Source organism: Pholis gunnellus (genome assembly GCF_910591455.1).
Source record: "Pholis gunnellus genome assembly, chromosome: 11".
Classification (NCBI taxonomy): Eukaryota; Metazoa; Chordata; class Actinopteri; order Perciformes; family Pholidae; genus Pholis; species Pholis gunnellus.
This window is the reverse complement of record NC_136538.1, coordinates 24,434,632-24,447,043: the sequence shown is the minus strand read 5'-3', so window position 1 is coordinate 24,447,043 and position 12,412 is coordinate 24,434,632. Positions and strand designations below refer to the sequence as shown.

Below are 12,412 nucleotides of genomic sequence, written 5' to 3'. Positions count from 1 at the left end.
AATATATATTTAACATTTTTTATGGATTTCAAAGTTTCATTATTGACAATATTTAAGGAGAGACGCTACAAAAACAAAATCATGTTTCTTCAGTAACTCGTCTTCTGTCAGACTAGAGGAGAGAAAACGTTTATTTTATTACTTTGTCTCTTTACGTCTGTAGATTTCTATTAAATTCACCAAAAGTTACTATTACATAATGCCTCATTTGCATATTTAAACTTAACATTTCAGAAAACTTGTAATACAGTAAATCCTCCTCTTAGTGTGAGTGATGAAGTGGTGAAGCTTCATGGTGATCTCTATGAGTTCATGTGTTAACTCTTCACCTGTAGAGTCTCTAAATGTCTGTAATAAACTAAACGTCTCTTTAAAGGACGTTTGTTCTCAGACTCTGATGATAAATCTCCTTCAGCAGCTCTTACACACACCAAACTCTACACGTTCACTCCTCTCTATGTGCTGAAGGTTCACACATCACTCAGAGACTCATTTATACATGTATTAATAAAAACATGGAGGACATAGATTTAGCAGAACATTTTTCTTTCTCTGTTTTGGTTTCATTTTCAGCTGTCGGACCATCTATTTAAAATAAACTTGTTTTTTTGTATGAAATCAACCAGCTGACTAAAGTAATTGATGGACTGAACACCATGAAGCTGAACACATGAGTCTGTTGCCCCCTAGTGGCTGTAAACACACACTGCACCCTGAATGAGGGCTCCCAGCTGTAACACACACACACACACACACACACACACTGAACCTTGAATCATCACGGAGAATTGATAGATAGCATTTAATAATGAACAAATATTTAGGCATGAATCTGTAATCACAACAAACTTTTACCTCAATCTACGATGCTTCATGTCTTAAAGCTGCATTCTCTCTAGTGTCCACCAGGGGGCGACTCCTCTGGTTGTATAGAAGTCTATGAGAAAATGACTCTACTTCTCTCTTGATTTATTACCTCAGTAAACATTGTAAACATGAGTTTATGGTCTCAATCTCTAGTTTCAAGTCTTCTTCAATACAGCATGATGTTCATTTAGTAAATGATGGTCCATTTAGAGTCAAACAGACCATAAAGCAGGGGATGCTTTAGGGGCGGGGCTACACAGTGATTGACAGGTCTCTTCCACCACGTTGTCAGGTTTTAGAGTTGTCCGTGTTTTCTAATTCTAAACTTTAAGTATTTTAACTTAACTCAACTTAACTAACTTTAACTCTTCTTAAACACAGTGTGTTTTCAGTTCATTGAAGTTAACTGTGACACTACTACCAAAAACCAAGATGGACACAACCAAAAAAACAAGATGGCGACCGCTAAAAACCACCACATGGGAGGAGTTTGATCACCTCAGGATTAGACACCAAACCTACTTGGTTAGGTGAAAGAAAAGATTGTGGTTTGGTTTGAAACAAACCCTTTCTGGCAGAAAGTCCTGGAGGCAAACCTCTTCCATATGTGCTAAAAACCAAGATGGCGACGGCCGAAATGCCAAACTTGAGGCTTCAAAACCGGAGCCCACAAACCAGTGGATGACATCATGGTGACTACATCCACTTCTCATACACAGTCTATGGCCACCACCTGTTCCTCATGTGTTCATCTTAAACATTACGATGGGTTTTGTGCTCATGTTGCTATAATTAACATTACTATCTCGGGTTAGCTTTGTTAGCATTATGCTACAGTTCACATCAAAGTCCTGAGGAAGTTTCTGTTACCTTTATTATGTCACAGGATGATTTACTTCTTAATTCAGATCCATCGTGCAGGATTCCTGTTTGGGAGACGCCCGCCCAACACTTCCTGGTATTATAGCGTTGGTGATGTCATAGCTGACATCACTGGGCCAAACCAAGTGGAGGGTTTTCTTTCCTGTGGGAATGTTTCTACACATTCTCCAGTGATGACTGCGGATGATTTACTTTGTACTGAGCTGTTGTATTATATGACTTGTATTTGTTTGTTATGTTGTCTGAGTTAATGGAGAGCACTGTAAATAAATATCCACCAACCACCGGCCTTGACGTTCCAGCTAAACTCATGGACGGATTACTGCACGGGCCTAACAGGCTCAGGGGCCCAAAGAGTCTAAAAAATGTTACTCAAAGAGCAAAATACCAACAAGGAAGAGACTCAGAAAGCAACAGAAGAGTTAGAAAGAGATGCAGAACAGCTGCAAAGAGACACACAATGACCATGAAAAGTGGCAAAACAACTAAAAGAGACTCAAAAATATGATAAAGTGACAGAACAACAACCCAACGCACCTACAAAGAGACACAAAGCCGCTAATATGGAAAAATGAAAACCGAAAGTTAAAATTTTGGTCTTGAACTTTGAAAAATACAACTATGTATTCCGGCTAAAAATAAAAGAAGGGACATTTTTTGGATGTTAAATATAACTTTGATTCAGTTCTGAAATTGTTTTGAATAAAATATTTATTTTCATTTTTATCGTTTTTTAACAGTACTTTGCCGTAGAAATCATCCCGCCAGGTGCACGCACATCTGGGCTCCTCCTCTTCTGGTCCTCTGACGTCATCAAAACGCTGCCTTCTTATTGGCTAGTAGGCTCTTTACTACTGTCCTTCAGAGTAAAAAAATAAAACACATATTTCAAAGTAAAAGCGCATGAATATAAACCTATCAACATTTATGTTCTTATCACCAAACAACCGTCATAGATTTCATGGTCTTGAGTGATAGTTTAATAAGGTTTTCATAGTCAAAGAAACAAACGGCGAAATATGAGCACCAGCAAGACATTTTATTCTGTGCAGCTTTGTGATATTATTCATTTTCACTATTAACAGCTTTTTTTTTGGTCAACATTTTTTCATTTGCAGCAAATTCACCCAACAATGAATGCATGAAATCATCTGGAAACGTGCTACAAACAGAGAGTAAGGCTCATTTGTAATTTATATTGCACAAAATATTTTTTAAATACTGAAAGTAAAATGTCCAAATACATCAGCACATCAGTTTAAACGTCTCATGTTTTGATATTTGTTGCTGTAAATAATAACATTTATAGCTATATGAGGCACATTAAAGGTGAATCATGACATAAATCATAAATAATAGAATTAAATGACAAAACTGAAGTCAAATGAAGGTGTGTGATTTTCAATTTTTAAAACAAAGATGTTAAGTCATCGTTTCTATCACTAATCTCAGTATGAATATGACTTTTCCCAAATATTCACCCCTGCAGGTTTTAAGACACCTTCATATTTCTACAGTTTGTGTCATTTGTGTTCAAATGGACGATAAATATCCACTTTAGATGGTTTATGATTGAGGGAAAGTGATTTACAGTTTTTCTCTGTTTTCTCAGTCTGCACCTCTTTTTAAACTTGTTTATGATTCATGCAAACAAATTACATTTGTCTGCTGAAATGACACAAACACAGAAACCACAGAAGCATCGTGATAATCGTTTGTTTGTAGTATTTAGTTAAAGTATTCAGGGAAAAATTGTAATGGAAAACTTCTAAAAATCTGTTAAATTAACACTTTAGAATCTGTATTAAAGAGTGTTTGTTCGTCGCAGACTGTTAATGGAAACCTGCTTTTAAAGTGAGAGAATGTCTGCTTTTACAAAATAAAAGCTTTCCTCCATGTAGACGCCAACATTTCATCAATCATGGCTGAAATAATAACTATTGCTGCTCTGTACATGATTAATCGTCATGTTTATTACTGGTTTACTACAGCGGCATGGACCCCAAATAAAAAGATTCTGCTGTAAATTTAATTGCAATAATCATATTAAAAAGATGCTGAAATGAGTCTGAATTCATGCTTCGTCAGATCCGTCCACTAGAAGACAAGCAAACGACTTTTTAAACGCTTGTTTTCTGAATGGAGTTTGGAGCAATCGGTGCTCGGCTATGCTAACATTGTAGCAGCTCCATCAACACATAGATCTGTGGTTTATATACATTTATATACATGGAGTGTCTGTACAAAGATGAGGTAGAGCTCTGGGTGAACACAGAGGGCTACAATATTTCCTTCCTCCATTCGTCGTCATGTGAGGCTCAGCTGAGCTGCAGGACTCGAGCGTGCGGCGGACTTCTGGAAGTGTCGGACCAACATGGCGGCAGCGAGGACCGCAGAGCTGAAGATGAAAGACGCCCCGCTGAGAGAGAAGGTCGCCGCGTAGTCGCCCGTCCTGTCCACCAACCAGCCTGCAGACGCAGAAACAGGAAATATGGGTAAAAACCTCAGCGGAGGTTTAGTTTATGTGCAAAACTGTGAACAAATATCTTTGTAATGACGGAAAGAAACGAGTATCAAGTTTTCTGTTTCATGGCTCAAGAACAAGAAGTGTTGTTAAAGGATGAAGTTATAATAACTAGTAACGTTTTTATCCTTTTCAAGAGAAAGATGGACGGAAGAGTGTTTGGGGCGAGACATGAGCTAAACAAATGAGAGGAAGAGGAATTTATTTTTATTTAGCATTTTGAAAATAAAGACAAAATTTCAGTACATGCACTGACACTAGTAGCTCTAATCAATCATCAATCACGACATCTGGACTTTATTCACGAAAGAACTTTATTCAAAACATCTTGAGTTTGTTCTCGAAATTTCAACTTTATTAAAGTTATCTTGACTTTTTTCACGACATCTCAACTTTACTCACGACATCTGGACTTTATTCTTATCAATTCACAGATATTATTAATGTATGATATAAAAGTGAAACCGCCCTTAACCCTTTAGTTAAAGTTACTACCTGGAACTTTAAGTTGTTTAGATTTCAGCGGCCCCTGTGGACTAAAGTGCTAGTGTCTCCGAGCACCAGACTCAGACTTAGAAAACCTCACGTTACAACCCACACGTACCTCCTATTGGTGGGCTAATCAGGTAGGGGATGGCGTGCAGGAAGTAGACCACACCCAGAGCAGAGGTCAGGCAGGAGGAGCCCACGATGTCAGAGGTCACCACGGGGATGAGCGCCACATAGGCCCCGTCAAAGTACCCGTAGAGAAGGGAGAAGGGGACGAGGAGGGAGAAGGAGTGGAGGAGGTGGAGGAACATGCAGCAGAGGCCCGCCATGCCGATCGCCACCACGTAGCTTAGCATGCGATACCTCTTCAGACACCTGAAAGAAGGGGGGGAGGGAAACCTTTCAGCGTCGGTGCCATTTAACAAGAACAACAAGAACAACAAGAGCAACAAGAACAACAAGAACAACGCCGTGAAGCCGCTACTCACTTTCTGTCCGTGATCCACCCGAAGGTGATGTTGCCCACGATGCCGCCGACTCCAAATATGGACATGAGGAAGGCGGCCCGCTGGCGCTCCAGACCCACGCTGAGGGCGTACGGGACCAGGTAAACCACCGGAGCGCTGCAGCCGTAAGCCAGGAACAGGAAGGACACGGACAGAATGAGGAAGTCGGGTATCAGGAGGAACCCGTACTCCTCCCTGGACTCCAGAGACAAACAGCGACTTCTGGAGGAGGTCTTGGTGCTCGCTAAAGACTCTGCGGGAGACGTTTTGAGTCCTGAGTTCTCTATCTTAGCGTCTATGTTGTTCAAGTTCATGCTCTCCACCAGTTTCGAGTCCTCCGCCAAGGTTTCATCTGCTAGTTCGGGATCCGACCGTCCGATCCCCGCTAGCATCGTCTCCGTTAGCTTGTTGCTAAAAAAAATGCATTCGGCAATCTTCAGATCCGTTACATTGGGATCCGGCCGGCTCGAGCTCGGCAGCAGCAGCAGCAGCGCTATGTTCCCCTGAGCTAGTTTGTTGTTTTGAAGTTTGAAGTTAGCGAGCGCTCCGTTGGATATGAGGAGCTCTCGAGTTTCCATCGAGCTCTTCAGCTCGAGGTCTTCGGACTCTGTTGTCGTGCAGTCGTTCTCCAGGTTTGACTTGTTTTTCTCCGACATCCTTTAGATGGAACAGAACAGAAGAGAGTTCATTAAAAGTCCAACGGATCATAAAACTCACGGTTCTTGTCCTCAGGATGTGTTGACTCTGTTTTTAAAAGGATTACAGAGAAACTACTGGCCTGATTTACAGGAAACTTGGTGGAAGGGTGTAGCATGGACCAAGCAAGAACTTAAAATGGCCTTGGTGGAGGTCTACGCTCTCCGAGTGCCCCTCTAGTTATCACTGGGACATGATGAAATGCTTGATCAAGTAATGTGTGAATGAAATAATAATTACCGTTGGCGTCCTCTGGCTTCCAGCGGCCTCATCAGAGCTCCACAAACACACAGGTTTGAAACTAACCCTCCCAGGATGAGCAGCGCTCCTCTCCAGGAGTAACGCTCCAGCAGCAGCTGGACGACGGGAGCCAGGACGAAGGTCCCGATGCCGCTCCCTGGAGACGGGGGGGGGGGGGGGGGAATCGGGATTTGATGGGATGAAAATGAGGGATGATGCACGAGTAGAGGAACTTAAAAACAAGAGGAAAATGTACAAGAGATGAGAATGAAAAGGTGTGAATGACAAGACAGGAGGGCGACAGGTGAGCGAAGACGTCACTACCAGACATGGCGACGCCGTAGGCCAGAGCTTTCCTCTCGCTGAAGTACCTCCCAACCATCGCTATAGCTGGTGTGTAGCTGAGAGCAAAGCCCAGACCTGCAGAGGACGCACATGTTGCCAAACGCTGAATAACAATCGACCTCCACAAACATCATCGATCTCCAGAACGAACAGCTCGTTCAGTTCCACAGTTTCAGAGGACGTGAGGCTTCAGTGAGTTTGCATTGACTGATAAGACCCTCAGAGTTACTTAATGAGTCCTGTTACCCAATGAAACACATTCAATCCTCTGAGTATGAGGATGTATATCAGTGTGATGTAGTGTAACGGACCGTTATCAATCCGTGCAGATCCAGTCATGGGTCGACACACGTGTGATTAATTAAAATAAAGTTTTACTGACTCAGTAAAACATGTGTTTCTAGTCTCTGGTCTCTGATAATGTTACATCGTAAACAACCAATCAGTGTTTAAACCAACAGGAGGAGAGCTAGTAACGTTAGCAGCACCGCTAACGGCTAACCAACGAGGTTCACTTCAGTGACATCATGATGCCTTCAGGCTCTGCTCAGTGAACATGAGTACTGGCTGAAGGTACATTATAACGTTTTCATGATGTGTTTTGTGTGATAGACACAGACTGTCTTTTTAATGGTAGAGGTTTTTTATTTGTGACGTGGACATGTTAGGGAACATAAACATAAGAAAAACACATTTTTGCACGTTGATCTTTAACGTTGCCTGTCTGACATGTTTGATATATATATTTGATCTCTTTAGGCGACACTGCGTTGCGTGTCTGAGAGCCTCCTCTCTCTAACAGGACGTGAGGAGCTTGCGTACCTGTGACGACGCCCAGAGACACGTAGAGAAACTCCAGACTGGAGGCGAAGGAGCTGAGGACCAGACCAGCAGAGGACAGCAGACCTCCCAGCATCACCGTCGCTCTGCAGGAGAGCCGGTGAGCCAGCAAACCTCCCAGAGGAGCTGGAGACGTGGAGGTGGAGGTCATGTGGGTTATTATTTCAAGTCCTACGGCAACTCACATACATACCTTTATATATATATACACATATATAAATACAGGGTAAAACACTTTTATATCTATATATCTATACACAAATATATATATAAATACAGGGTAAAACACCTTTATATATATACACATATATATATAAATACAGGGTAAAACACCTTTATATATATATATATACACATATATATATATAAATACAGGGTAAAACACCTTTATAAAGGCATAGTTTATTCACGACATCTCGACTTTATTCACAGCACACTTCCTGATCCGCCTCCACATCCTGGTGTGTGTGTTGGGGGTCTTACCACAGAGTATAGTGTGTGTGTGTGTGTGTGTGTGTGTGTATGTGTGCATGTGTGCGTTGGGGGTCTTACCACAGAGTATAGTGTGTGTGTGTGTGTGTGTGTGTGTGTGTGTATGTGTGCATTGGGGGTCTTACCACAGAGCATGGTGTGTGTGTGTGTGTGTGTGTGTGTGTGTGTGTGTGTGTGTATGTGTGCATGTGTGCGTTGGGGGTCTTACCACAGAGTATAGTGTGTGTGTGTGTGTGTGTGTGTGTGTGTGTGTATGTGTGCATTGGGGGTCTTACCACAGAGAATGGTGTGTGTGTGTGTGTGTGTGTGTGTGTGTGTGTGTGTGTGTGTGTGTGTGTGTGTGTTGGGGTCTCACCACAGAGCATGGTGTGTGTGTGTGTGTGTGTGTGTGTGTGTGTGTGTGTGTGTGTGTGTGTGTGTGTGTGTTGGGGTCTCACCACAGAGCATGGTGTGTGTGTGTGTGTGTGTGTGTGTTGGGGTCTCACCACAGAGCATGGTGTGTGTGTGTATGTGTGTGTGTGTGTGTGTGTGTGTGTGTGTGTGTGTGTGTGTGTGTGTGTGTGTGTGTGTGTGTGTGTGTTGGGGTCTCACCACAGAGCATGGTGGTGCAGTCGATCAGACTGTGGATCCAGGCGGTGGAGGAGTAATCCTTCTCAAAGTGCAGCTGGAACTCCACAAAGAACATGGACACACATCTGGACACAGAGACAGTTTAGTCTGAGTGTTAATCACTTTGTTATTGTTATTATTATTATTATTATTCATTAATAACCACAAGGCTCTGACCTCAGAGTGGCACCTGAACGATCAGCTCCCACAGTTCACATTAAATACGTTCCATGTTCTTCCTCACTATCTCTTCCTCGTCTTATGAAACACACCCTTTATTAAATGTGCAGGTGTTTAAACCTCTAATGTCAGCTCACAGCGGAGTCGTGGAGGAAATGTGGAAACATCTCAGCAGGATTTCAAAGTCTCAGCGGAAAAAGAAAGAAAAAAGAAAAAGAGGGAAATATTGCAGCAGAAAGAGTTTAGTGGCTTAAATAATGTGAGCTGAGAGGGAATGTAGTAATAATAGAGTAATAACACAAAGCCGTGTTCAGGAACAGAAGCTGTTCTTACATTTAAATAAGAACTCAAATCTCTGACTAACAGGCAGTACTCAAATGCTCTAGATTATAATATTCTGCTTCAAATCTTTACCATAAAATCAAACATTCTTCAGGAACTGAGAATTAAAAACACCTTTAGTGAGGTTATCTTTTGAGATCAGATTGATAACTTTTAACTTCAATTTTAATTTTAATTAAAAAAAACCCTCTGTAGTCCGAAACGAGACGTAAACTTTATTAATACTGTCAACCTTGACAAGAAGTTTCAGACCTTCACCGAATCGATCCCCGACGATCGCTGCACAGATGCATGCTGGTTAGATTTGTGTCCGACCGCAGACTGTTTATAAGAAGCGGGCGACATCACTCGTTGGTTTGTGGACGTTTTGAAGTCTCGAGTTCGCCATCTTGTTTTTCTTGCAACCAGTGAACAGGAAGTGACTATATATGGACTGAGGAGGAGTGACGTAGTGACGCCTTATACGTCTCTGGTAGAGACCTGTCAATCACCGTGTAGCCCCGCCCCTAAAGCATCCCCTGCTTTATGGTCTGTTTGACTCTAAATGGACCATCATGTACTAAATGAACATCATGCTGTATTGAAGAAGACTTGAAACTAGAGATTGAGACCATAAACTCATGTTTACAATGTTTACTGAGGTAATAAATCAAGAGAGAAGTAGAGTCATTTTCTCATAGACTTCTATACAACCAGAGGAGTCGCCCCCTGGTGGACACTAGAGAGAATGCAGGTTTAACACATGAGCTGGAGGTTATCTCCTGGTTCCTCACTCACCGGGTCACTGCCCGGATGCAGATGGTGGACAGGAAGCAGCCGGCGACGATCATCCAGCCCCACCCCCCCTCCGGCGGGGTCGTGACCCCCGACACACTCCTGCCTCCTTCCGGCTTCCCATCGGATGTCGTCATCTCATCGGATCCAGCCAATCGGGAGGCAGAACTGACGTCAGTGTCCCCGCCCTCTGCTATAGTCTCTGAATGCACGGCACGTTTTCATTGGCTGATCTTCCTCCTCTCTGCTCCTCCTCGTCTTCCTCACTCACTGAGAAAATCACAGAAAACATGAGTGTCCCTTCACGATAATTATGTGATCATAGAACCACGTTTTTTACATGTTTTGTCGCTGCACAAACATGCGTAGTTTATATGATAATACAGTAAATATTATTCATAGTTATATGATAATACAGTAAATATTATTCATAGTTTATATGATAATACTAAATACGATTGTGTCAAATAAAACAAGCTATGCGAATACATCACCTCGGGCTGTAATAAATATTTTTTTTACTTTTATCTGACATTTTATAGAACAACCGATTAATCGAGAGAATAATCAGCAGATTCATTATTAACGTTTTCTGTTGTATTTTAGTATTTAAACTGTACAGCGCTTCTATTTATAATGCAGATATATTGTACATATTGTTTTGTATTTGTATTGTATTTTTTCATATTTGTATTGTATTTTTTAAATATATATTTCATGTTTATGTGAAAACCTACTTGGAAATAAACCAGATTCTTTCTTTTAAACACTGTCGGTGAATGTAAACAGATTAATCGTGGATATGAATATAACTCGTAGAAGACATCGTAATCATGTACTTAAAGTACTGAATGTGTAAAAATAGTTTTTGCATGAAGCACTTTACTTACAACAAAGAGGTCATTTTAGAAGTAAAGTCAGACACACGAGCACATTTAGCTGGATTAGCAGAAGAAGAAGTGATTTTTAATCAACGGGAGAAAAGCACCAAACACAGAAACTCAACTGGATTATTTTAGTCAAATTAAATTAAATTAAATTAAAAATTCTTCCACAGAAAATCTGTTGTTTTCCATCCAAAGCAGAAGAAGATTTAAGCAGTTTTTTCTTAAAATGTACCTTTTTATCAAATTCCTCCTGATTAACGTGGACACACGTAGAAACTTCTCACTTCAAGATAATAAATAAGATACTTTTAATTTAGAGTTTCTATGTTTCCTCATTCGTATCTGTGGCCGACATGAGTAACAGAAAAAGATTACTTTTAAAGGTTAAATCGTTAAACTGCACAGGAAGAAAACAAACAAACTAAAACATCGATCAGCTCGACACGCTTCCACTCCTTTTACTTATTAGTTCATCTCAAAAACAAAGTGTTCGTTCTCTGTTTTCTCCTTCTGAAACAAACAGAACATCAAACAATGAAGCGTAACATCTGGAACTAAAGGACGTCGTCACACGTCACAAAGTAGCAGAGAAACATTTATCAGCAGAACCACAAAGAAGAGAACATGGTGTCACTTCACCATGAACATCTCCTTTCTGGGAGGGTTTCCAGTTAGTGTGTGTGTGTGTGTGTGTTTGTTTGTGTGTATATGTGTGTGTGTTTGTGTTACACAACAGAAAGCTCTTCAATTAGGAAATAAACCAATAAAAGTATTAAAAACATGAAGAGAGATCTTATGTCATATCTGCTCTGTTGAAACATGCCCGTCCAAAGGTTTCTGCTTCTTTTGCTTTGTCATCTACGCAAACAGGCCGTAAAGTTTGCATGTGTGTGTGTGTGTGCATGTGTGTGTGTTGATTGACAGCACGTGTCCCCCCCCCCCCCCCCTGCAGAGGATCACCTCCTGCTGCAAAGTAAACTGGCACTCAGCCACGAAAACAACAGAATTCACACCGTTTGCATTGATTCAGAAACAATTAAATTAAAGTTAAATTAAAGTTTGTCACACAAAATATAAAACAATATATATACAAAATATAAATATATAATGTATAAATAAATATGCATATACTGTACATACATATATACATATGCACATTAAAATGTGTACTGAACAAATTCACTGCATTTATAATCTTTTTATTATTATTTCGTCTGTAAAATATTCCATTTACAATGAATTTCATTCTATTCTGTAATTAAATACAAATACATATAAACAACTTACATCAGCTCCTCTGTGTCTCCGCTTCATGGTCCTCCTGCTGCTGCTTCTCCTGCAGCTCAACTGAGCCTGCAGACCAGAGAGAGGAAGAGGAGGAGGAGGAGAAGGAAGAGGAGGAGGAACAGGAGGAAGAGGAGGAGGAACAGGAGGAAGAGCAGGAGGAGGAGGAAGAGGAGGAGAAAGAAGGAGGAGAAGGAAGAGGAGGAGGAACAGGAGGAAGAGGAGGAGAAGGAAGGAGGAGGAGGAAGGAGGAGGAACAGGAGGAAGAGGAGGAGGAGGAGGAAGAGGAGGAACGGGAGGAAGAGGAAGAGGAGAAGGAAGAGGAGGAGGAACAGGAGGTAGAAGAGGAAGAGGAGGAGGAGGAGGTTAGGTTTTAAAATGTTTAACAATAAAAGTGTTCTCTAGTTCTCTTAACGTTCATATTGTAATTTATAGTCTCTTTTGTTCTTGCTCCT

General features: G+C 41.2%; 1 protein-coding gene across 1 annotated transcript; it reads right to left on the bottom strand.

The window, feature by feature from the left end:
• Window positions 1–3,998: 3,998 nt before the first annotated feature.
• LOC306702768 (monocarboxylate transporter 12-B-like) lies at window positions 3,999–9,923 on the bottom strand (the record flags this gene model as incomplete). Its single annotated transcript, XM_079168444.1, has 8 exons — window positions 3,999–4,217; window positions 4,878–5,137; window positions 5,251–5,925; window positions 6,205–6,361; window positions 6,529–6,624; window positions 7,372–7,515; window positions 8,473–8,576; window positions 9,790–9,923. 8 exons carry the CDS (start codon window positions 9,921–9,923, stop codon window positions 4,057–4,059), a joined length of 1,731 nt encoding a protein of 576 aa, XP_079024570.1. The 3' UTR covers window positions 3,999–4,056.
• Between the last annotated feature and the right edge of the window lie 2,489 nt (window positions 9,924–12,412).